The sequence below is a fragment of the Neolamprologus brichardi genome, chromosome 20 (genome assembly GCF_056152115.1).
Source record: "Neolamprologus brichardi isolate AB-2024 chromosome 20, ASM5615211v1, whole genome shotgun sequence".
Lineage (NCBI taxonomy): Eukaryota > Metazoa > Chordata > Actinopteri > Cichliformes > Cichlidae > Neolamprologus > Neolamprologus brichardi.
Window position 1 is genome coordinate 11631898 of NC_142123.1, and position 25624 is coordinate 11657521.

Consider the following 25624-nt stretch of genomic DNA (forward strand, 5'->3'; position numbering starts at 1 on the left):
AAGACTTCACAGCCTAGCACTTCGCTCAACATCATCATGCTGAGAGGGAATAGAGGGAATACTCTATCCCCCCTCTCCATCACTTGGCACGTATACACACACACACACAAACACACACACAATTCAGTAGTGTACATCCATGCAAAGCGCACACACTGAGACACAGAACACAGAGGGTTTGGATCATCTCTGTCAAAGCTGCCTTTATCATTTCTCACACAACGTCCACAGGGCTTCGCACGCATGCACGCGCAGCACACATCCACGGGTCAGATGATGAGTTCCCGGAGATGAGTTTCTGTCATAGAGGGACACCTCAGAGAAAGTGTAGTTTTGGTAGGTGTCTGCAATCATTTCCCCTCCCAAAGTGTCTACCCCCACCTCCACCCACGCACACACAAAACCATAAAGTCTTTGTAAGAGAGCGCGGCAGAAGGTACTTGCACAGAAAGACAGAGTGAGAGTCCTTGACTGCCGGGTGACCCCCGCAGCTTGTTTGTGCCGATTTTGAAGAGAGTTCCGATCGAGGGAGAGGGGAGGTCTCGTAGTGTAGTACACACAACACGGCGAGCAGTGACAGCCGAGGAAAGGGAGGAAGAGGTGATGGAGGACACAGAAGGTCTAAGACCACGTTGTCTAGCAACGAGCAAAACACCTGAACCGGTGCCATGCTTCCATACAGGTTAGCCACGTTGATCGTCTTCAGTGACTCCGTGTTGTTTTGTCAAATAATATATTTTCTGGTCGCAGAACAACTATAAAATAGCAGGAGTGACATTTAAATGTTCTGGGCATTTTCTATTATTAATTTTTCTTTTAACTGGTCATTTTTTCTTAAAATCCATTATTCATTTAATTCACTTTCTACATGAATATAAAACAAACTGGGTGGAGCCACAGAACAGCAGTTTCACTTCAAAACCTGCAGGGTTAACCTCGTGCTTATTCACATCAGTCCAAGTACAGTAATGGCCTATGACAGTGGCAAGACTGCATAAGCCAGACTGTGTTATAATTTCATTAACTGCAATTTTGTTAGAGTTAATTGATAACTGATAAAATCCTTAAAGAGCAACTCACTGAAAAATGTATTCAAAAACACTATGAGCATTTAATTTTCACCACACAAAGACCGCCTGCGGTGCTCATGCAGCTGTTACTGTCAGGAAATAAGTGACAATGTCTGTGACTAATCATATGAGTTTCTAAGACACTGTTAAATAATTACAATACTATCACAGCCCACCTCTGTTCGCCATACATTGGCTCTATAAATTGTGGCTGGCTACTCAGGTTAAGAGAGTGCTCTGGCCAGTCATCCTGGTCGCTTCACACGCCACCGCAATATCCTCACAGAATCATTTCCATTTATGCTTGCTGTTAAGTCCACTGCAGTATTCTCCTGAAGAACAGGCGTCACCACTAAGACAATACACTCACATCAGCTCTGATAAAGGAAGGGTCAAAACTGGAAGCAATGACATTGCAGTGTTTTTTCCAAAGAGGTTCTAGTTTTCAGACTGCTCCAACACATCCCTCTGTATATGCGCGTCGCTATCAGCGTTGCTGTGAAACGACAGTGAATGCCAACGGATGTGACATCATTTTTGGCGCATGCCACTGTGCGACAGGGAGTAAGCGGTGAGCATAAAAGCAGTCTTTACCCCATTGTCTTGCACTGCCGCTGGTGGCTGTAGCTTTTGTTTGGCTCTGTTTCTCTTAGCGAGCAACCTGTAGTAGATGAAGAACTGGTTCATGTTCACTATGCACACCAAAGCTACAAAGAACAGGGACTACTTTTACCAGCTGCAGACATCTGAGAGGCAGAAGCGTATGGATCTGTTCTGTTGTCTGTGAAGGTTCTCAGTCATCCAGGTCATCGTAGTCTAAGGAGCTTGAGAATAAAAGCGTCTCTTGAAGACATTTCACCTCTCATCCGAGAAGCTTCTTCAGTTCTGAACTGAATTGAGCATAAATAAAATCTAAATCACCGCACAGTCATCATGTAGCTATAACTTGACTATGCTTAGATAAACAGCTAAAGTAACAAAAATCGCATTAGTTTCCAAAACTATATTGAAGTAACATTATTATGGATGGTCCCATCTAAGACTCTTTGCTGGCTTGGTTTAAGCTCAGGATACTTTAAGGAAAGCAATTTAAATCTGACGATGAAACAAATCAAAAACTTGAGCAGTCGTGATGTGCTGAGACTAACAATACCAAAGTAGCTACTCACCAAGTTGCTGATCATTACCAACCTGACCCTCCAAAACACTACTTTCAGCTAGTCTTTAATTGTGTTAATTAAAGCAGCTCTCAAGGTTTTGAGAGTTGGTTTTCAGAAATGCTAAATATTTTCACTCTCAGCAGTGCCTAGGTGTTTATTTGCTTTTGGTAACTGAAGGAGCCTTTGGGTTAATTATGCCACCCCTAGGAAGAAGCATGACCCATCAAACTGATTACGTCTATGACTACGACTAAGAGATTTCACATTTTATTTTATTACTTCAAAATAATAAATAATAATCTCGAGTTTCCACTACTATGTGGCAGTGCTTGAAATTAAACAGCTATCATGAAGACGTAGCTATCAGCGAATGGTGAGGAGCAGGAAGAACCAGCGCCTCTTAATGTGAAAATATCACGAATTACCTTTCTGAGTACACTTTGCTCACGAAAAGATGTGCAGGCAAAGTCGGGAAGACATGAAAAAGATTGATTTTTAACTCCTGAGAAAACTAAGCTGTGTATTTTGCAGAGGGAAGCTGCCGCTACAGTGGTAAGTTCTCTCCTTTGTGTAGTTTATCCTAGGCTGCCCTCCAGCACTTGTCTCCTCAGTGAGGAGTATATACTGAGGTCAGGACCTAAATGCATTGGCTCTACCTACTGCTGAGCACCAACAAGCTTTAAAACTGTCAGCCTGTCCCTCTCCCTCACCCGTCCTTCCTGTTTGTTCTGACACAGGCCTTCTTTTTCTATTTTTGAATCCCTTTCTGTGCAGCACATTCACTGACAGTAGCAGAGAGACAGCGAGAGTATTCAGAGAAATTCAGGCTACAAAACCTATAAGGAAGAAAAACAACAACCCAACACATATTGTCAAATTAGCCATCTTATTGACACAGTCTAATCATTTGAGAGGCAGAATAAACAGAGGCTTGTATATGGTGGTGCATCAAAGGAATGCTGATAGTTTCATTTCCAAATAATTCGATTTTCAGTGATTAATTGTTGTCTATGAGAAAACTGAAATTTTTACAGTTTTTCAAAAGCTATTGTTTTTTCCCCATCAACACTAGCAAAAAAAAAACATATCTTATTTATGATGGCACCAAAGAGAAAAAGCCAGCAACCTCAAATGCTTAGTATTTTTTAAATAAATAATTCAAACAAATGCTTATTAAACCTGCACTCAATTCATCTGTTAATTGCTAAATCAATCACATTGATTAACAGTGTTGTAAACCCCCATATGCAGTGTTGGGTTGGGTGTACAGCGCACTACACCCTGTGTCCTGAATCCTATTTATTATCCTCTTTAACTCGTTACACAAAACTTTAACAGATCTTTAAACTGTAGATCACAGTTTTTGTTGAATATTGTAAAAATTAAGATATGCCTTGCTCTTGAAGCCAATATTCACCTTCTATGTATTAACCCAGGAAACCATCTTCTCCCCGGTGTTAACAAAGCAGCCTGAGACATAAAACAACAACAACATTGATGTAATCACCTGAAGTTTGTTGCTTAGCTCTGTTAAGAGTGGTTATTTCTGTAAGATGACGTGCATGTTGCCATTTCCTCATGGCAGTTAGTTGTGGTGGCTACATCTTACCGGTGTTCCTAATCCCAGCTACAAAGCTCTGGCTGATTGACTGGAAACAGGATTCAATGTGCTCAGCTACTGATCTATTCTCCACCCACTCAAAGGAAGGATATGGCTAATTCAGGGGATGATGTCGAGAATCACATTAAGTTTCCAAATGCTTTATCAATGCTTTCCCATTAAAGTATGTTATTATAATCATGGGGCTGGCTTAATAAGCCGTAAAATTTAGCACTTAACAGTAACACGTGCAGTGCATTTATTTTGCGTCTAAGGAATTTATCCTGTGTTCTCTTGGAAAGGCTAGTAAATGCATGGCCCACGGTCACGAGGCCAAAGTTGAAGTATGACTCACTAACAGACTGAGGAGCAGATGTGAAAACTGAAACACTGCTCTCATTTTCTTCATTACCTTTTATTTAACTGAATATTGTTACAAAATCTCTCTGAGATGAAGCAGCTGTTTTGGTAATTATTCCCGAAAAAGCAAATACGACGCATTGTTTACTCAGTGCTACTGGGATTTGTGCCCATATTAGCTGACCCAGTTCAGTCTTCTATATATGTAACAGTAATTCAGTGCACCTGACTGGATTTTTTTTTTTTTTTTTTTACGACAGCCATTCTTCTTTGTAGTCACTGCAGAGATGATGTATGGAGCCCCAGTATCATGTACTGAGTCACCACCATCACATGCGAACCGCGAGTGCGGCGATGAGCACACATCGACATTTGGTGTGCGATTCCATAGAAGACAGGAGTAAACCCTGCAAGCTGCTGCGCAGTGTTTGCCAGTGATACTGTGTTGGCTGCTGTTAAATTTTTAATAGTCTAACAGTATTGTGATGTCATTAATTGGTGCTCCAGTTTGCCTTCACTGAAAGTCCCATCTGCACCTCCTATATTTATAATGCAACAAATCCTCAAAAAGGGCGTTTCAGTCGGTAAGAACAGTTGTAAAGGAGGTGTAACCATCACAGTCTGTGGCTGCATGTGCGCCAGATTGTTTGGGGCGGGGGGGATATGCTCGTGCGCCCATTTACTATATTCTTCTCAAATAACTGTCACTTTGTGGAGGGGCAGCCATGCCTGAAGCCTTTTAAGACAGTGCAGCAGCCATAAAACATGATTGAGCGTAATTCACTTGTTGAACAGAGAAAAATAGTTAATCCAATCTATTAATGGGAAAGGTGTGCTGGTTTCTCTGGTGGCAAAGGTCAACTTTTGTGAAGATAAATGAATGGTGTTAAGTGAAGGCTCATAAACATCTATTCTTTAACATGACCTGTTTTACCTCAGAAAAAGGTTTTATGCTGAATAAAAGGGGTTAAAGATGAGACATAGACAGCTCTGGTAATATTATTCAAACTTGAGCTCTGTTTTCTTATTACTTTCTTTCTTCTTTTTTTTTTTGTTTTACATTGTTATTTTCCCCCAATGGCTCATTTACCCTCACTGATTGGAAGCCAATTGATTGGTTGGAATAATGGCTTCACATCCTCCTAATTAGGAGTTAATTGAAAAGCATCAAAGACTAAAACAGCGTCTGGGCAGATGTACTCAGGAAATCCTTGCTCGATTTTCATAAAGTTCAAGGCTGTTTTTCTTTCGATACTTTTATTTGCTTCTCTTCGTTCCCACTCTTTTGTATACAGCTCATGCAGGAAAGTAAAAGCGAGGATGAATTATGACCCCCAGAGGCTCAGAAACCACCAATACGATCCAAATGGGAAAGAAAATGAAAGTCTCTTGATTTCCCTCAGTTGACCCTGTCGTGCCATTTGTTGAACATGACTCACGGTGGTGCAGCTCATGCTGTGAGTTCACCTCATAACTATGGATGTCATGGCAAAATTGTCTTCTGCAAATACAAAGGTGTTAACTGAGTACAGGTGGGTTTATCCCCATCAAAATCGCTGAACCTTCATCGCTCCTACCCTCCTCACTCATTATGAAAAACAATCCATTTGAAAATCCTATTAGACTTAACTCCATACCACAGTATTATGCACCGTGCTTTACTAATTATTACATTGCAAGGCCATTTAGTATTTCAATTAGGAACTAGACTACATGAATCTGGTAATGCACTTGGTTCTGCAGGAGTTTTAAATCTCTTGTTGCCCTCCTCTTTTCTCTCATTTTTACCCCCAGGACAAAACAAAAACAAGTGTATCTGCACACATTCATTTCCATAAAAATCCTGCACATCCACTGTCCTAAAATATGTCTTCCCACAAGCACGTTATTCAGCTTGAAGTAAGGAGTCAGAGTCCTTATTTTACAGATGCACCGCGACCTGTCATGAAATATTTTTCATGTTGGTCCATATGGAACAAAAGGATAAATATTTTAAGCTGAAACGCTAGTGTTTCGCTAGGATGTGACTACAAAGGGGGTGCGGGATCTAATGAATGGTGTATATAATGAGAATCCAGCTCAGACTTTACACCAGGTTGGATGCTGCTAAATCATGTTGCCAGAGGGAGTCCCTGTGGTGACCACAGAGCATCCAATATATTTGGATCCCTGCAGGTACAACCTTAAGGCAGCCCCTTAACAAATATATAGTGAGATAGTGATGATCCCAGACAAACGTCTTAATGATATGTGGATACGGACAGCCTCATCCATCTGTAAACGTTAAACAAAAACATGTGACATGGTTAACTGTTGAGGGGTCAAAGGTTTTTCCTCCATAAATGAGCACCTGTTAACATGTGACTACGATCTATATATAAAACCACATTAAGGAGTTCAGCTCAGCTTGTTACAGAACCACATTCATCAAATTCAATTTAAAAAAATGTGAATTTGCTGACTTTTAAAGGTGCAGTATGTGGAACACGTTAATCTAGAAGGGGGTGCTGTTGCTTCAAAAAAAAAAAAAAAAAAAAAAAAAGCATGCAGTGGCGGTTCCAGACCCAAAGAAGTGCAACTTTTATGTCTTAGCCCAACTTAGTTTAATCTCTACTGGACGTGGACATCTGCAACCAATGTTCATGTCTAGCAACAAATCATCCAACAGTAAACCTGCACGGTGATCTGCTGGTGGAGCTACACAAATTATTTTTGCTACTGGAAGTAAGCCTCCAGACTTCTGCACGGACTGATGCTGATGGCCGGGGTGTCAGTGAGGGGTGGCAAGTGCTGTAAGCAGAGTGTAAGGAGGCATACCTGCAGCCATTAGTGCTAGGTTAAAAAAAATCTCTCCAGTGGCTCCTCACCAGAAGATACAGCATCTGCTGCTTTTCTACTTCATTCATCATTGATCTGCCCTTCAATATGATTGACAAGTAGCCAGAATTATTGACTCTGTAAAGGAAAAGAATGTGATCTCTGCTGCTTATTTCTTCTCATGTTGGACAGAAGAATTAGATTATGCTATGTTCGCAGCAGCATTATAAAACGGACCAGCACTAGCTAGTTAGCGTGCTTACAGACTGAAGCCTGGATCGGTTGCGCGCACGGACAGCTAGAGACCTGAAGGCTGAATAGTCATTCCTGTTATACTTCTTTGAAGTCCACTACCTGAGCAAATGCGTATTTGGTGCACCGTAATGTGAATTCTCTGCAGACTAGTTCCTCGCACATACTGTTCGGTGATGATGTTTATGCCACAGGGACCCAATTGGACCCTAGACACAGGAAGTATAAAATCCTTTTCACAATAAGTCTTTGATTGTTTTGACTTTTTTTACATTTAGTTGAAACTGGCACTTCCTTTTTAACGTTTTAAACTAATAATCCTACATATTACACCTTTCAAATGTGAAATTTGTAGGAGTATTGTAGATATTTAGGATTATTTTCTGTTCTTGTTTTTTTGTTTTGTCAAAAATATCAACATTTTCACAGCTCTGGTTTCAGCCACTTCTCCATTATTTTATATTTATGCATTTGTTTGAGAGACCTTGCATCTCATTTTTGATGTAATCATGTTTTAAGGTGCATTTTTACATTACGAATGGCGTGCCTTAGAGTCTGAGTGCACATTTACCACTGAAAGAAAAGTGTACTTCTTCTTTTTTCGACCCAGACAAACACAACCCTGCCAAGCACATCTGCCAAGCTGGCAAAATGACACCTGTGGAGATTGGCAGGCTCAGCCAAAGTTGCCAGGACAAACTGGGGAGCTGTGGCATTCACTGTGTGTTTGACTTTATGACATAGCCGAGTGTAAACCCTGGAGGTCATTTAGGAAAGCTCCTGCTGAGAAAGAAGGGGGGCTGATCCGAGCCAGATCAAAGGTTCCTCAGTAAAGATTTTACTCGGATATGACAAGAGAATATTAACATCCACCTGTCAGCTGGCATCACCTCTCCTCTGGCGGGATGAATCACACACCGATCAGGAGGCAGGAGGATGAGCAGAACTGGTGGAAAGCCGCAGCACTCAGAGAAAACAAAATCATGCCAGTCATGAGGGCTGGCTGGCTCGCCATGCATCACAAGATCACAACTCATTAAAATGGTGATCACATGAATCAGATTTTACTGGAAATGGTCTAAATTTAAATGATAAAGCTTGCTGTCTGACTGGTTGATGAACACTTTTTGTATTTCCAATTTTATGCATGAACGCAAAACAAAAACAAAAACAACAACAACAACAACAAACAGAAGCACTTTTAGTGACCTAAACACACACAAAGAAAACACACATTTGCACTAGTTGGCATCATCATCGGCACCAGCCTCAAGCCCGTGCGATGCTCTTTTGTTTAATTCCACCTCTGCATATGAGCAGATGGCATCACCTGTGCCACCCTCTCCACAGCCTCCTTTTCCATGAAAGAAAAGAAGTCCGAAGCGGAGCTCACACCTACCGTTCCCAGAGATGTGGTTCTCTATCTCGCCGTGTCCAGCTTGCCTCGTGGAGACACTAAGTTGCATGTAGAGTCCCATGTAATGTAAACTCCCCAACAGCACCCTGAACGCTCCCATTTCGCTTATGTTTTGTCTCGCGCTCTTTTTCACATCGAGTGGAGTGCACGTCGAAAACAAAATTTTTCTCTTTTCTTTCTTTCTTTTGTTGTTGTTTAATCCGGAAGGATTGTTCTGGCGACGAAGGGAGTGGGATACCTGCGAGAAATAACGAGGAAGTCGCCGCAGCCTCCTCCTGTGCCAGCTGACTGACTGACTGAGTGAATGTGGCTCTGCTTCCGCTCACTCGGTCCTACATGCGGCGGAGGGAGACTTTTCCCCCATTAGAAAGTGCCGCGGCTTGCAGTGGGGAATATCAATTATGAGAGGAGTGATATTACAAGCATTCAGCAAACTTAATGACGCTGAATTTGTCATTAACGAAATCCGCTTTTATGAAGCGGCGCGAGGCCAATAAAAGCTGAAAACCCTTATTAAGCTAGTATTCAAACTAATTAGTATTTTAGTATTATAATGTTTTCATAATATGAGTTAATGTCGTCGCGGATGTGTTTTTTCACCAGACAAGCGTGCAAGGGAGGTATCAAAAATTAGGATTGGGTAAACAAAGTGTTGCTCTCACTACATATAGTGAGAGCCAGTGGCTCGTTTTATCACTGTACACACACACTGCTAAACTCTGAAATAACTGAGCCCACAGTGGGCATCGCAACCACATATGGCTAACTGCTTTTTTTCCTGTCCACGCCAGTGTTTCCTGTGCACCCACATACATTGGCGCTGTTTTGGGGTGTCATAGCTCACCTCTTGCGTCCAATGTGAACCACTCACTACCAATAGGAGTGGTGGGAAATAATTGTTTCTTTTGATGTAGCTGACAGTCTGCTCACTGATTCATTGCATTGTTTAGACTAGCAGAGCCACAGTAATGAGCTTCATCGCTGATTTGGTGTGTGGTTTGTTTGCCTTAGAGACTGAAGTCAGGGGCACGCTGCCTGCGTATTGTGTAGCTGTCCGTGGTGCTGAAATGTAGCCTCACTGCTGTTCGCATGAGCAGTATAGAGATCAGATTTCTCAATATAGTGCAGCCCAGCCAAGAGCATCATTTTTGTCCACCTTGTTAACCAAAATAACATAAAACTCTGGATGGTGTTTTTTTTTCTTATCAGCTCTGCTAACTGGATTTTTTTTGTCTTAAAAATTGTGCAAAAAATAAATTAAAACTTTACTTTGAATACACATATGTAACTTATATGTTTTATTATATTTTGTTTAATGTTTCTGTCTAGCTCACAACTTTGAATTACTTAGCTTAAGATATGTATTTGTGTTATTTTCCAGTGGTGGGTCTGTTTCACACAAGGCACAGTTGAAATATTAAATCAAGTCGCTAAAGGGGCAGCTGCCCCTCTAGTCTTAGGTCAGTATGCAGTAGCATTGCACTCTCTATCAAATATTGCCCGTTCAACATAATTTGTCCAGTGTTTTGTTCCAATAACCTTGTGAAAGCTATGCATTCTTTGTTTTGGAGGCAGGAAACAATTTTTCATAGTATTTTTTTCCTCCTGTCCACTAACACCATTCTTTCAGTTTTTCCTGTTTTTCCCTCAATCATAGGTGCTTGTAGGACATTGAACAGAACTTGAGCAAGAGCATAACTCACTAGGAGGACACTGTTGTTGTTTTGCTTGTCATTCTGGTTGTAATACCTGATAGTCACTTTGCAGGGGTGCCATTAGGGCACACTTACAGTTGTATGTGTGCTAGTAATATTTTGCCAGGTCTCACTGAAAAACTATTTTCACAGTAGGGAGCGAGAGTGGATACTCTGGTGGAAACATCTTATGCAGCAATAAGTTCAGCCCCTATGCTGAGTTCTGGCGCAGAGCGGCATTTGGACTACAGGAGCAATTAACTTTTTTCGAGCCTGCGAGTTTTAGTGCTGTTAGCTTTATGTATGCGAACTGCTAATGAGGCAAAGTTGATGATGCTGGGAGCTTAAGGAAAAATCCGTTTCAGTGGTGTAAACTCACGGCCACATGTACCCCACCAATATCGATCGACCAGTCGGGGCAGTTAAGGCACCATGCTGCCAGCAGACTGAATTCAAAACCAATAAGAGACGGTTGTCATTAGACCAAATCTCACCTGTCTGCTTCAGGTTTTCTGCTGTCTCTTCCTTTACCTTAGACAGCCATTAATATAGGTAGAGGGTGTTAAACAGCCAGCCTGCCTCTTTCCCTGTCACCACCGGTATGCTTACTCAGTGTCTGCTGTCTACATGGGCGAGCTCATGACTGAATATGTCAACTCCCGGCCTGCTAGATGTGTTTAGCGAAAGTCGCATACAGTGATTTTGCCTGGCAGTATACATAGATTGTTGCCATCCTTCCCCCCTCATCACACTGCTTTCAGCCTGCTCTTGTTATTTCTTGCCATGTTTACTGAGGGTCAAAATACACAGCTTTTATTATGCCAACATTTCAAACCTAAATATTATTAGTGCTAATACAAATAAGACTTAGCTACAGAGCTATATTTAGCCTTACATGTTAGCTTTACAGATTTAATCTGATGTGTGTGCAGATCTATCTATCTATCTATCTATATATATATATATCAAAGCATTTAGGTGTCTGTTTTGCAAACTTTACCAATCCCTCTGCTCACTCTCAATATCAGAATACCTTCTTCTTCCCTACTAAAAAGAGAAAAGCTCAAAACCACAGTGGTGCACAGTGTTTGCACTCAGTCATTCGGAAAATACAATTATTCTCCCTCCCCTCGGCTGTGAAATTGCTGTACAACCGCTGTTAAACACGCTGCAGTCATAATCACTGATAGGAGATGCATGGGGCTGGGCCTCCTCTGCCAATACGGTATGCAAACGACGCCCCGCCGCTCTACCCATCTTGTTACTGAGTGATATTAGACTTTGTAAAGGCACTTAGGAAATGCAGCAGATGTGGCAGCTGTCAGTGAGTATCCCACCCAGTCCCTCCCACCACTGCTGCCTCCTGTCAGCAGTCATGGTCAAGGATCTGGAGAGGACATGGTGTACTTAAATGGGTGATTGATAATGTAAGCCCGTTTCTAACAAAAGTTGGGATATAGTGTAATAAAAACCAGAAGCCATCAATGTAAAAAAAATCTAACCGAGGCTGAACCTTTCAAGGTAGAAAAGCACTTTCCGTGCTCCACAGTCAAATAGTTTAGATTCAGGATCTGCAAATAATCTTAATATTTAATCGTCATCATCTATGGTTCAGATGCACAGAAATCTTTACCTGTGATAAGAACAGGCTCTGATCTTTGAGCCCTGTCTGAGTGTTTTGACAGAAACCTGACATAACTGCTTCATATAAATCTATTAATAGGCTCAGATGGACTTGGGCACAACCATATGCAACTGTATCAATGTTCTAAATAAATATGGCTCTGAGGTTTATTGCTCTTTGTAGATTTAACCAACTTAATTCAACAAGATATAATTAGACATAACACCTGCTTCCCAACATCTATCAAGTATAAAGCTAGTATGAAGGTGGATATTTTAGATTTAAGAATCCTCAGCTAAAATCTAAAATTGGTGTGTGGCCTGACTTAGCAATGACCATAATCGACACAAGTGTCCTGCACAAGTCTAACACAGTTCATCACTTAAACTTCTGCCTCTGCACCTATGAAGAAAAAAAAAACCTGTCCAGTATTTGCAGTCAATAACACAAAATGATTGTATTTAATTTTATTTTCAATCAGCCCAATGAAGCACTTCACTCTCAGACTCGTGCCTTACTTGTGGTTCCTCATGTATTACAAAGAAGAAAGAGGGGGAGCTTTCAGGCCACTCTTCTGTGAAACCAGCTCCCAGTTTGGATTCAGAAGACAGACACCCTTTCTGCTTTTAAGATAAGCTAAAAACTTTCCTTTTTGATGAAACTTAATAATAATTAGGGTGACCCTGTATCCTCCCTTAGGGATGCTGCAATAGGTCTAGGTTTCTGGGAGATTCCCATGTGTTTATACACAACTCTGCATTAAATCATTAATTATTCCAATCTCTGACTTTATTCCACAGTGTGTCTTTTGTCCTGTCTCCTTCCCCTCATCCCCAACCAGTGGCCGGCTGATGGATAATAATAATAATAATGGATTGGATTTATATAGCGCTTTTCAAGGCACTCAAAGCGCTTTACAATGCCATTATTCATTCACTCTCACATTCACACACTGGTGGAGGCAGCTACAGTTGTAGCCACAGCTGCCCTGGGGCAGACTGACAGAAGCGAGGCTGCCATATCGCGCCATCGGCCCCTCTGGCCAACACCAGTAGGCGGTAAGGTAAAGTGTCTTGCCCAAGGACACAACGACCAGGACAGAGAGCCCGGGGATCGAACCAACGAACCTTCCGGTTACAGATTCGCTTCCCAATCCCCTGAGCTACGGTCACCCCCAAGCTCCGGGATGCCTATCCCGGAGTATGGCTCTGCTGGAGGTTTCTTCCTGTTAAAATTTAGTTTTTCCTTCCCACTGTCGCCAAAGCGTAAATTCAGTCTTTATATAGAAATTACTCTTATCAGATAATGATGATACTAGGCTGATATTCTCTCAGCTAACATGTAATTCATAACGTTTTTTTTCCCTCCCAAACAAAGATGCAGCCTGGCGGACAAGACAGAGACAATAATGCAGTAGGTCTGTTTGTGTACACAGCTGTACTGTAATCCACCTCCTCACTGATGTGCGTGAACAGCATCAGCGTCAACGAAAAACAGCAGTGGGCTGAGAGCTCTGGGAGGCTGCTGCGATCCATCCGTGGGTGGGTTTAGACAAGTAAAGAAGAAGCAGGTCTGCCTTTCCGCAAGGATTCTAATATTGCGAACGGGGCTGCAGATATAGGCTTGCTGTCTCCATCTGCGCGTCCGTGCAACAGTAACCAAGTGGGGGCATAATGAAATTCATGTGCACAGACTGTTATCAGCTTGCTGTGCCAATCCCACGCTGTAAAACACGACATTTAATCAAAATCAAAATGGCCATCAGAATTCCATCACCAAATGTTTTTATTAGAAAATATTTTACACCTAAATCCATAAAAAACAAAAACAGAAACAAAACAGACCAAACAAAAACTCGCCAGGTAAAAAGCTTTGAGGGGGGAATTTCTGAGTTTAAAATCTGTGTCCATGATTATCCTGCAGTGTCCAACACCAGAGTTCAGTAAATAAACAGCACTGTTGCTGAGAGTAGTCTTGCTGGCTGGGTGTTTCAGTCAAGATACAATTTTCTGCCTTCCAAACTCAACTCCCACTGTGTCTGCAGTAAACATCTTATTTGGAACTGAACCAATTCTCTGACACAAGACTTAGACAAGTAGACAAAAAGGAAATTATTAACTTAGGGCTGTAATTTTAAATTCTTTCTCACATGAAACCAAATCTCCCTCCACTGAATGCTTTTAGCTGTTTCTGTTCATTTAATCATTAATTTTCTGGGTTTGATGATCACCGGGGTTCTTCGTGTTTGAGGGTGGGAAAGCATGAGCGTCTGCAAGAGAAAAAGTGAGCTTAGAAGTTGTCTGCGAGGTCCATGATCCTCTTCCGCTCGGCCTCTTTGAACTCATCACTCTTTCCATCTCCGATGCTCTCGGCGTACTCTGCAATACATAAAGAAAAATCAGAGGATTAGTTGGCTTGACAGCACAGCCGTGGGCCTTCTAAATTTTGCGGTTAAACAGAACATGCTTGGAGCCAGAAATTGACAGAATTGGTCCTCCTCCGGCACTGAACAGGAGGCGAATGAGCTAAGAAAAACAACGTACACTTCAGGTTTAGGAAGAAGTTTAATTAGAGTAATGCAGGTTCAATAATTCATTTGTTCAATAAAACAGACACAAAAATGCAAAGATATTCACAGAAAAACAAAAATTTATGAGATGGGTTTTTGTCAAAGTCACCAAAAACTAACCAGTGCTCTGGTCCTGAAACACCACCTCACTTCAGCTTTACTTTGTGCTGATTAATTTAAAACTGACTGAATACAAATATAATTTGAATTATGCATGCAAGCTGATTTGAGAAACTGACCATCAAGGGCCCTGGGGCAAGTCTGCAGTTCAGTTAGAAATTACTGGCAATGACGCCTGCTTCCTGCACTTAAAATGCTGAATAATTAGAAAGAGGCAGAGCAGAGACGCTGTAACTTCAGGAGGAAGAGTGAAAGCTATTCTCTGTATATTAAAAGGACTAAGCGAAAGGGAACTATGCATTAAAAGGATTTTGTTATTAAATAGCCTTTCACTCTAGTCTAGACATTCTTCAGTCTGTACATCACTTTTCAACAAAAAGTCAAATTATAGGATGTTTCCTGTGGAAAGAAAGAAAGAAAAGAAAAGGGCTTTTCTATAATAAGACGCCCTGCAGCAGTGGCTGCACTGAAATCTACCCTGTTTCCTCAGTAACCGGTCCAGGTGTATTGTGCAGTGCTTGTACTTAAGTGTGGACTGCTCTACATTTGACTGTTTTCTTTATTGTCTGCCTCTTGCACGAGCCCTCTGAGACAGCGCGACGGTCGATTTGTGAGTCTAATGTGCAGAAAGTTGCAGCTGCCGCAGCCCCGGCGGAGTCCGTGCATCCGGCGTCTCTCTCACCCAGCCTCTGAGGCAGGGATTACACATTAAACCCAGGGATGTCGAGACAGAAAGATGGAATAAAAAATAAATAAATAAATAATAAAAAAAAAAGACTATTTTTCTCTGGGAGACACTTCAGAGAGACGAGAATGAAGGGGGGCTTTCCTCACAAGAGCCCGCAGGGTTTAGGAGGATAAAGAATGGCTGCCAAAGACACAGAGAAGATTTTGCTTTTGAGGGTAGAAGGATGTTTTTATGTTATTAGATTGTACATAAAGGATAGTGACAGATGTAATAGGGCTGAGGATGAACCTCAAGAGATACTGTAAAAGAATACTACTTGTCTACAGATGTTCTAGAGGAACAGGCAAAATTATTTATTATGTTAATTCTGGTTTTATAAGGACCTGTTTCTTAATTTTTCATCGTTCTGACAAAAACAAAAGAAATCAGTTTAGAATTTAAAAAAAATGCATTGATGCTCAAAAAGCAGGATATGGATATACAAAAAAAAATGTGTTTCCATGTGTCAAGAACTGGAGTGAGAAGTATCAACTATAAATTCAAAGAGACCCACGCAGCACAGAACAAGCCTGGCAGAGGTAGGAAGGGAACTATTTCAAGGACACTGGAAAGAAAACAAGTGAGAGATATTTCTTGAGACCCCAGACCAAATGCAGAGACACGAGTGAACTTAGCCATGTTGGGAAATGTAGTCCCAAAGAAGATAATCACTAGAACCCTGCACAGGAATGGACCGTGAGGTTGCAGACCAAGAAAAGAGACACATTCAAGCCAGACTGAAGCACGCTAATGATAACCTGGAGAAAGATTATGTAGACTTCTTTGGAGAAAGAAGGGAGAGGTGTACAACCCAAAGATCACGGTGTATCTGGAACTGTGAATCTCGTCAAGGTGGAAGGAATCATGAAAAAAGGATATAGGATTACTTTGAAAAATAAACCTCAAGCAGTCAGCAGGTAAACTTGGTCTGGGTCATCGTTTTTATCTTCCAGAACAACAAGAACCAAAGCACAAAGCCCTGATCTGAATTCTACTGAAAATCTGTGGGGTGAACTGAAGATCAAGGTCCATCCCAGACGACCATCTAATGTTAAAAAGCTTGAGAGATTCTCCAAAGAAGAATGGGCTAACATGCAGACATGCCTAGCACACCTTCTGGCCACTGTACGGCTACATCCTACAAATCTGTATCTATCAGAGTAGTATGGGAGAGCATTAATAGCTATTTCATGGTTCTTAAATGGCATGGTAATTGGTTTTAACTCATTATTTAAAACCAGTAGCACTTTTAAACTCCTTAGCTGACCAAGTGCATAAAGTTGTCCTTGTTTACAGTGATTAGGGCTGTGCGATATGACACAAAATCTCATATCCCGATATAAGCCATCTATCGTCTGAAACGATATAAATCACAAAAATTTAACATTTTTTTGTAAATTCTGTGAATCTCAGGCCGCTCGTCTTGCGTGAAGTGCGTGAAGTGTTTCCAGCTGGGCGTCGTGTACGTGGAGTCGAGTGTTTTAACTGATGCATGAAATGATACATTTTTAGACATAAGTTGTAATGGCCGCCGTTTTCTTTGTGAGTATTTATTACACGGCGTGCTGCAGGGAAAAGCCTGTTCTAACGTCTAAGTCTAAGGTTTATTTTTTAGCACCTGACAGTCTTTTTTGCTTCTCATCCGAAAATACTCTGCATACTCTTTCGCGTGATGTGAAAGGTTTATGTGGAAAATAAACAAGCGGACACGTGAGCGATGGTTTTACCGTCGTTGTTGCTAAAGACAACGCATAAAAACAGGCGCTTGTCCGTCCGTAGTGTGGTTATATAAAATATAAGAGAAAAAGAGAACTTTAAGAAATTAATATAACCACTACAGTAACCATCAAAACTATGAAAAAATATTGCTGTAAACAGTTTATTTTGGGACACCACGAAACAAACGATAGCGTAAAATTAAACGATAGACGTTTTTATATCGTCATCAGATATATATCGTTATATCGAACAGCCCTAACAGTGATTAATAAATGTCTTTCTCTAACTCTTATTCAATAGGAAAGTTATTAACAATAACACTTTCTATGTTTCCTCACCACAACAAATAACACCTAAATGCAGCATGATGCATTCTTTTTCATTAGGAATTTTAACTTTGTAATGCCACTCATGGAAAGTAATGTCAACCTTTGTAGATCAAAATATGTATGTATAAAATTTGCATTCAGAAATTCTAAAAGAAGAAAAATATTTCACATGATTTTAACACCATGCTTCAGTTGGAGATAGCATTTATCATGCTTTAAAGCCCACAGTACAGCAAAAGTATAGATGAGTAGACTGTAGTCAGTAAAAGCAGAATTTCAAGTCCCTGCAAAGTTGTAATGAACAGAGTAATTAGCCAAGTTTGGCCACTTCCATGTTAGTTTCATTTTTTTAGGTCACTGCTTACTTCACTAAGATGAAGTCTGAGGTAAATCTGAGAGTAAATAAATGGAAAATGCCAAGCTGTGCGTACAGTTGAGTCTGACATTTATTGTCAGCTTTATGCAAGAAATTCATGCCAAGTTTTGATTTTCTCTTCTAAACAGCTTGAGCTAACACAGAGAGTTTTTGAAAAATGCATAATTCTTTGACTGTTCTGTACAGTGAAACTTGTAGAGAGATAATGATAATACCTAATAGCTAAAACTATTAAAACTATTTAAGAAAAAGAAAAAAATGTCTCTTTAAAGCACTAAGATGACAATGAGCTTAAATACCTAAACCCACACTTCTTCCAAGCTTAATTCTTGCCTTTTCTTACCTGATAAGAAGAGTATATTTATTTAAATGTTGAGTAGAGATGAATGCTACAGTGAGATTACCGGAGACGCAAAAAGAGATTTTCATATTTTTATGGTAAATGGACCTTATGTAGTGGTTTTATGTAGTGGTACTTTACACAACTTTGCTCATTCATCCATTCACACAAGCACTTTTTTCGATACTCTTTCTATACAAGTGCTCCTATCTAACATCCACACATTCGCAACTTGGGGTTAGTACTTTCCCCAAGGATATTTGGCATGCAGACAGGAGCAGACCTTACTTTACCACAAAAAAATAACTGAAGTGAGACTGCAGACATGTATTTAAGTTTGAGCAACATTAGAAAGAAGTTAGAAGTAAAGGCAGCATAGCACGCTACAAGAAGTGCTTCTAGAAGTACAAACACTGAGCTCAGGTCAGAAGACGCTCAGGATGACAGTAATCCGCTCAGGTTACTCCATCATTGAGTATTCAGGGGAGAGCTAGGTTATAGCAGGCCACAGCACTAGGCATAAAGTTAAGAAAGTGTAAAGTTAGACCAGCATCTGCAGATATGAGGATGCAGATTCGTCCACAGTGCAAATACAAAAGCCTTGAATGTCAGAATCAGGGATTTTAATTTGATCCGCAGAGGTTTGGATGCGAATGAGACTTACTTAAAAAGGCACAATTTTAAGGGTGACTGAGAAAAGCAGGTGAGGGGCAACTCAGAGAAAGCAACTCAACAAAAACATGATAATCTATGGCCTCTATTACTGCCAGCCTGTCATTGTGACCGAGTGCCAGTGTCTCCATGTCTATAAATGGTGTTGCAGTCAGCCACACAGACAGAGAGGTCAGAGATTCCGTGACTCTTCAACTCTCTGCAGAACCTTTTCTTTGGCATGCTGGTACCCTCTCCTTCTGTCACCACGGCAACACGGCAGAGGACAATACAGTAGTGAGCATCGCCATTACTCAGGTCAGTGACTGGGACGGATCTGCCATGAATACAAGGAGAATCATTTCCAGGAGCAGCCTCTGCAACGGCAGCCAAGGATAGGGACACGCTATAGGACTTTCAGCGTGATTACAGCTGCAGCTGGAGCACCATAAGTCATTTAAAACACTGCTAAACCAGTCTCAAGCCACTGTGATCCCACCGAACAAAGGACAGCTGGTACAGAATATGCCCACAGTGGGGTAACCTACCGTCTATAATCATCATGCAGTTTGCCTTTTAACAAACAAACAAAGAGAGTGGGAAAAAAAGATACTGCAAAAGCTAAAAAGCTAAAATCTGGATACCATGACAACATTTAGCAAGACATAAGCTTCAAAAAAAAGAAATCAGTTTTTTTTTTTCTTCTCATAAACCAGTTTCATCAGCACATCTAACAAACGCAAATTAATTTTTATCTATGTCTATATTTTTGATATTTTCAGAGAAGGTCTGTGTAAGATGGACTTTGCTACTTACACTAAATGCAATAGTTTGTATTTTTAAGTCTTGCAAGTTCTTTCTTTAGTACATGTTCTTACCCCACACGATACCATCGGAGCCATAATTTCTAATCCCTGGAATAAGGGCTTGACATTACTTAACTGTTCTTTTTTGTGATGGGAGGGTGAGCAAGGGTTTCAATATTTTGGTCAACTTCCACCTTTAGCTTAAATACAGCGTAAAGACTTCTTTTGCACCTTTTTCTTTCTTTACCTCTTGAAGGCCTACTAGGCGTAAACCTTGAAGCTCTTTTTTGAACTTCTTATAGAACAAAATAACAGAGTTTCCATCAGCAGTTAGTCAGGGTGGTCTCTGATTTAAAACCCCCAAAACTATTCAGATTCACGCCACAAGAATGTGCTGCAGGAAAGAACCCAACTTCTTAATCGACACAGTCGCTTAAGTACCGTTTTAGTCAATGGTACAGTTCAATAGCACAAAGGCTGGTTTTCATTGTGTTAAAATAATGTGAAGTGCAGACTTTCAGTTTTATTTGAAGGTATTACACTGAATATTTAAGAATTGCATTCATTTTTGTCCACTGTAGGCTCAAAACTACTAGTATCATAACTTTAAGTGTAATTAGCTTCAATACTTGGGTAAAAATCCAAGTATTATTATATAAAGTTATCACAACTGAAACATTTAAAAAAAGGAGAATCATAACCTCAGAATTCAAAACCAAAAACTTCACAACACAAGCAAAATTGTTCCTGCGGAGCAGTTTTTTTTCCTTCAGTAAGCTAAAGCCGTTAAGGTCAAGATAGCAGAGCAGGCGACACACACTGCATGTGCTTAACCTTTTCCTGTGGTTTAACATTGACCGGGTGGGGCACTTGAAATGGGAGGTAGTAGAAAGGGTGAGGTCACTAAACCACACGCGCGCAGATGAATTATGATAGACATATGCAATGGCTCTAAGCTATTATGTATGCGGACGCACAGTTATTTGCAGAACACATAAACACAATATAGTTTATGAAAAATAAGTCACATCAAGATCATGCAAGGAAACCTAACATGCACATTAATATGTAGAAAACATTCAAGGGCAGGCACGGGTACAGAATGCAAACTGAATCAGAAATGAAGTAAACATCTGCAAGGATTTCCTCTCAAAGGTTTGTTAATATCTAAAAAATATGCAAATAAAAGCAAGCAAGGACATGTGCGTACAAATAAATATGGAGACATGCTAATGGCAATCACACACACACACAAAAACTCTGTAAGTAAGCAAAAACATAGTGTGGACAAGCACGATGTGTGTGTATGCAAATATGCAGATGAAAACAAAGAGTCACACAGCCACATTTAGGATACAAATTCCTGCACACACGCACACGGGGAGGACTGGAGAAATGCCACGCTTGCTGGCAGTGCCATGTGTGACGGATGGCTCTATCTACAGTGTTACATGCCACAGAGAGCCAGAGGGTGTGTGAACGGAGCCACGTCCTCGAGCTTTATCCGACAATGATACGGGAAGGATGGATGTCGCGCTGCGAAGGAAATAACACAACCTGCTAGGTCTTTGACGGCAGAAAACAAATATAGCACGAGGAGAAATCTCTGGCTAAGTGAAAAAAGTGAATAAAGGACAGACAGACTGTCTCTGCTCTACTCAGTGACAATATGATCGGTTCAGATTTGCAAGCCAGGCTCAATTTCATCATATTGTTTTACCATCTGCAGGAAGGTAATACAATTAACAAAAACAAAACAAACGATCACATCTGCCTGGATATTTTAGATGCTCGATTTTATCGTGTTTATTTTTCCATCTGAATTTTCTATATCGTAATCTTCAGGACAGTCTAAATATTAAAAACACCCCTCTCATACAAGGTCCCAAGTGTGACCTCTGCTAGTGCAAATGCAAAGGAAGAATGTACTAAACAAAGGTCAGAGTGACAGGGTCTCCCCAGGCCTACTTCTTTGTTCAAGAGAACAGGAGCATATGACATTATTTGTGGTATTTTATTATATTCCAACCTAACCACTTTGGCAGGCGAACAGCACAGGCTTGCTATCAAACAATAACCAGAGCCAAAGAACAGCGATTATACCAACATTTTCCCCTGAAATGCTGTTTCCTTGCCAGGCTGAGAAGCACTTGGAAACAGGATTTTACAAAATGTGTCAATAAAATGCACTTCTGAAAGTAATATAAATCTCTGTGGGTGTAAGAGCAGCTTTTGAAGGCACCACTTTGCCCTTTCAAAATACGCAGTTTTTCTACTTTTATCCTCATTCACTCTAAAGTGAAGGATCTATGCTTTTGGGCAAGGTCCCAGATCAACCTGTAGATTTGGTATAAAGTCACGGGAAAGGCCTGTGCTAAGAAATGTGTCACTACAGATTATTCTCCCATTAGCAGAGTATGAAGATAAGGAGAAAATTATTTCACACTTTCAATTTGATAGATGAGGACTATCAGAATGGAAGTTTTTGTCAGAATTCTTCCAACTGCTTTTTTTAACGGAGCAAAAAATTTATAACATAGCATTTCTAAGCATACAATAACATAATTACTTCAGAAAAAGCAAAAGCAGTACTATTTGTCTTCTGAAAAACTAACCTTTTTATCAAACCACCGCTGTGCAATGATGTGTTTCAACTTTATGTACTGTAATACTCAAAGTTTGTAAAATCAAGCTAAAACTGAGGATTTTCTTCCACAATATAAAAACTTCAGCGAGAGTTTGAGCAGTCACCTGTGAAACCATCATGCCAAAAGACAACAGAACTCAGTTTGGACTTGAGAAAATGAAAGATATCTGAAGATTTTAACAGTCAGAAGCCAAACTGGATCTGGGTCGTCATTTTGTCCTCCAACATAAACACAACTCAAAACATGCGTAGCTCCTTGTAAAGAACTATCTCTGTCAAATTTGTAGAAGCTTGAGAGATTTGCCAAAGAAGAATGGCCTGGGGAGAAGGCGTGCAGGTTGTTATCCAGCAAAAAGGAACTGATTAATTTTAACCCTGGCTGTTTTGGGTTTTTATAAAATAACTTTGCCTGTTTGCAAAGTAAAATAACATAAACATCCAAAATAAAAAGCTATGTTAAAAATGCTTTACTCACGTTAACAGCGCTTAAAAAAATACTAATAACTTTTTGTGTATTGATCAAACACATTTATATGTTAATGCGCTCCCCATATGTTTTCACATAAAACAGTGTCTGTATGTTTATGTGCAGCAGAGTAGCAGAGATACTAAGGAAATATTGAGATGATAAAGTTACTCACCTCTCATGATGTGGCGCACTACTTTGACAGAACCTCCTCTTAGGTTAAGAATTTGATGGACCCTCTGTTGAAGCTACATGCAGACAAAAAAGAAAAGAAAATAGAAATCCTATTATCTAAGGCTGTATATTGTTGTTTGTTTTGATGTGTCTTTTTACTTCGTCTGTATTTTAGTGCTAAACAAGAACTAAAGGTAACATTGTAGGTAAAAAGACAGTTTCCACTTTGAGTTAATGCTAGTTTGCTTAGCTTAAAATGTTCAACTTTAAGCTAATTGTTTGCTCCATATGTTTATTCTTGGACTCTACTATAGTGGCTTTTATGTTATACTAGGCCTTTTAAACACTAGTGCTGGGAAATATTGCCTCAAATCTTTATCACAATATTTCATTCATATTTTTTACAATATAGAAAACAATGCAGTGGTTGCACCTTGCAGGCAGTAGAATTTAGCCTTAGAATTTAACCCTGTCAAAAGGTTTCAGCAGCAGTATTACAGTGTAACAGTAGTGACACAGCGTTATAGACTGTGACATAATGCAAGTCAAATGCCTAAGTAGTATTGTTTTGCCTGCAACTGTAGCACTTTACATAACTGTAACACTTTAACAAACTGCACCCATTAAAAGCTATTTGACCTCGTGCGTGCGCATGCGCGCATATGTGTGTGTACCTGTGGGATTCCTGAGTTGCTGATCTCCACCATAATGTAGCAGATCAACTGAAGAACAAATAGCCCGGCGTCCAGACGACGAAGGTAAAACTCATCCTCCATGCTGTCGTCCAAGATCTCCCCACGACGGACCATCTCCTGCACACACACAAACAGATAGGAAAAAAAAAAAGAGAAATGTTTTCAAGCACAAAGCAGAGTTTTCTGTTGTTTGTGGCACAGTTATAAAAGATTCAACAAACAGAAAAAAATCAGAGCCCAAGTTTAATTTAGGTGTTGTTTTTCAGCCTCTTCCACAAATCAATTTTCTTATTGACCAGACAAACAAATCAATCGATTTCACAGCTCTACTGCTGGCTCTCACACACTTACACATACGTACACACACTTGCATAGTTATCCATCTTAACGGTCCTGTCAGTATGCCAATAACACAGTGGTGCCAATAAGCACACAGCCTACATTAATCATCATTAGAGATCAAGAAGCAGACCTGAGGGGAGAGGGGAATCTGAAGCGTAAGCCACTAGAGTGGCACAGAAATACAAACAGTGTGTATAGCGCATTGCAGCCTCTAAGATTTACATCTAAACGTCATCAGTAAAGTCACTATTTATTGTGAATGATGCAACTGGCCTTGTAATAAAAACACTGAAATATTCATGTATTTGCAGAATGACAAACTGAGTGTCTTTGGTGACATTCACAGGAAACATGCTTTATTAAGCTACCGATAATGCAAATGTAACCATTTTTTAACCTTCATATTGAAGCATATAAATGGTAATACTAACTTTTCAATGAGGCAGCCAAATTTCACTTTTAACAAGCAGCTAAAAATCTGATTCTTGCTGCCAGACAGAATGACGGAAAAGGGACACTTATTGCCTAGCCTCTATTATTTAAAAATAATTTCAGGGTTGACAAAGTATATTGGTAAAACAAAACAAAACATGGATTTTTAAGCATCAAGCTAATGGGTATCCCCATGACCTTCAGACCCAAATGATTTAATCTCTAAGGACTTCTCCTTTAAGATCAATCACATTGAAAAGCTGCCTCTTCTGAGGACTACATTACAAGACTATTTTGTGGAAGCCCTTTTAAACCATGCTGCAAAGCTGGGAAACAAAATAGCATGTCAGTGTAAGAGACTTTGTGATTTAACAGCAGGATGGAGCCCCGCTTTATCGATTTCATTCCTAAGAGAAGACAGCCCAGTGCACATTTACAACAAAGCCCTGGTATATAATGCAGCTTGTTAAACATGCAAGACAATGCAGATAATTAAAACAAGAACCGTTAATAAAGCCATTAAATGTAGGGCATTTTTTGTCTTCTGAGTAAAACCGTGGCCTAGTATTCTGTTTTATTACAAAGAGGAGTGTTATCGCATTGTAAAATAGAGCCCCAGAGCTCAGTCTTGTTGCTGTCAACCATACCTACTAAAGATGCACAAAAGTTGAAACAAAGTTATTTGAATTTAAACTGCGTTGCCTTTCCCTCCTGTAGGAGGGGGGGGGGTCATCTCAGTTTCCAACTCGGCTCATTATTAGGAGGGGATACAGTAAATCTCGCAATCCAACTTCATCAAAGACACAAAACTAATTCTGAGACAAGGTAAGCCTCAAGCACCAAGAAAAACAGTGGTAAAGATATTATTATGCAGACTTCAAAACTATAATCCACGTCTCCATCAGTGATTCTCAACTAGAGGTATCCCTGCTCAGGGAGTACTTCTTTGTAACTGAGTTTTTGTTTTTGTTTTAAATACAAGCATATTTGCATTTAGATAGAAAATGAATTTAAAGGAATGAGATGCTGAATATTAGGGCATTTATTGCTATTGAGACTAGTAACACATTAAGTCCTAACCAACAAGCTGACCGCACACTATAAACCCTGTGCATTAACCCTGAGACTGCATAAAATATTTACGTAGTGACCTAGTCTAGATCTCATATTAGTAATCACTAGAGTACATTTGAAATAATTATACAAAAATAAATTTTTATTGAATTGTTGATGGACC

At 40.2% G+C, this 25624-nt stretch overlaps 2 protein-coding genes across 2 annotated transcripts in view; both read right to left on the bottom strand.

The window, feature by feature from the left end:
- Positions 1 to 8987, bottom strand: part of LOC102782703 (V-set and transmembrane domain-containing protein 2-like protein) — a 48704-nt gene extending 39717 nt beyond the window's left edge. Inside the window, exon 1 of the mRNA XM_006785286.2 lies at positions 8659 to 8987. Coding sequence (XP_006785349.2) covers positions 8659 to 8776 — 118 coding nt within the window. The 5' untranslated portion in view covers positions 8777 to 8987. The remainder of the gene's footprint in view (positions 1 to 8658) is intronic.
- Positions 8988 to 13767: 4780 nt separating this feature from the next.
- Positions 13768 to 25624, bottom strand: part of ctnnbl1 (catenin, beta like 1) — a 72804-nt gene continuing 60947 nt past the window's right edge. The window contains exons 14-16 of the mRNA XM_087834123.1: positions 23593 to 23730; positions 22920 to 22992; positions 13768 to 14372 (exon numbers count right to left, since the gene is read on the bottom strand). Of these exons, the coding sequence (XP_087690249.1) occupies positions 14284 to 14372; positions 22920 to 22992; positions 23593 to 23730 (300 nt within the window). The 3' untranslated portion in view covers positions 13768 to 14283. The remainder of the gene's footprint in view (positions 14373 to 22919; positions 22993 to 23592; positions 23731 to 25624) is intronic.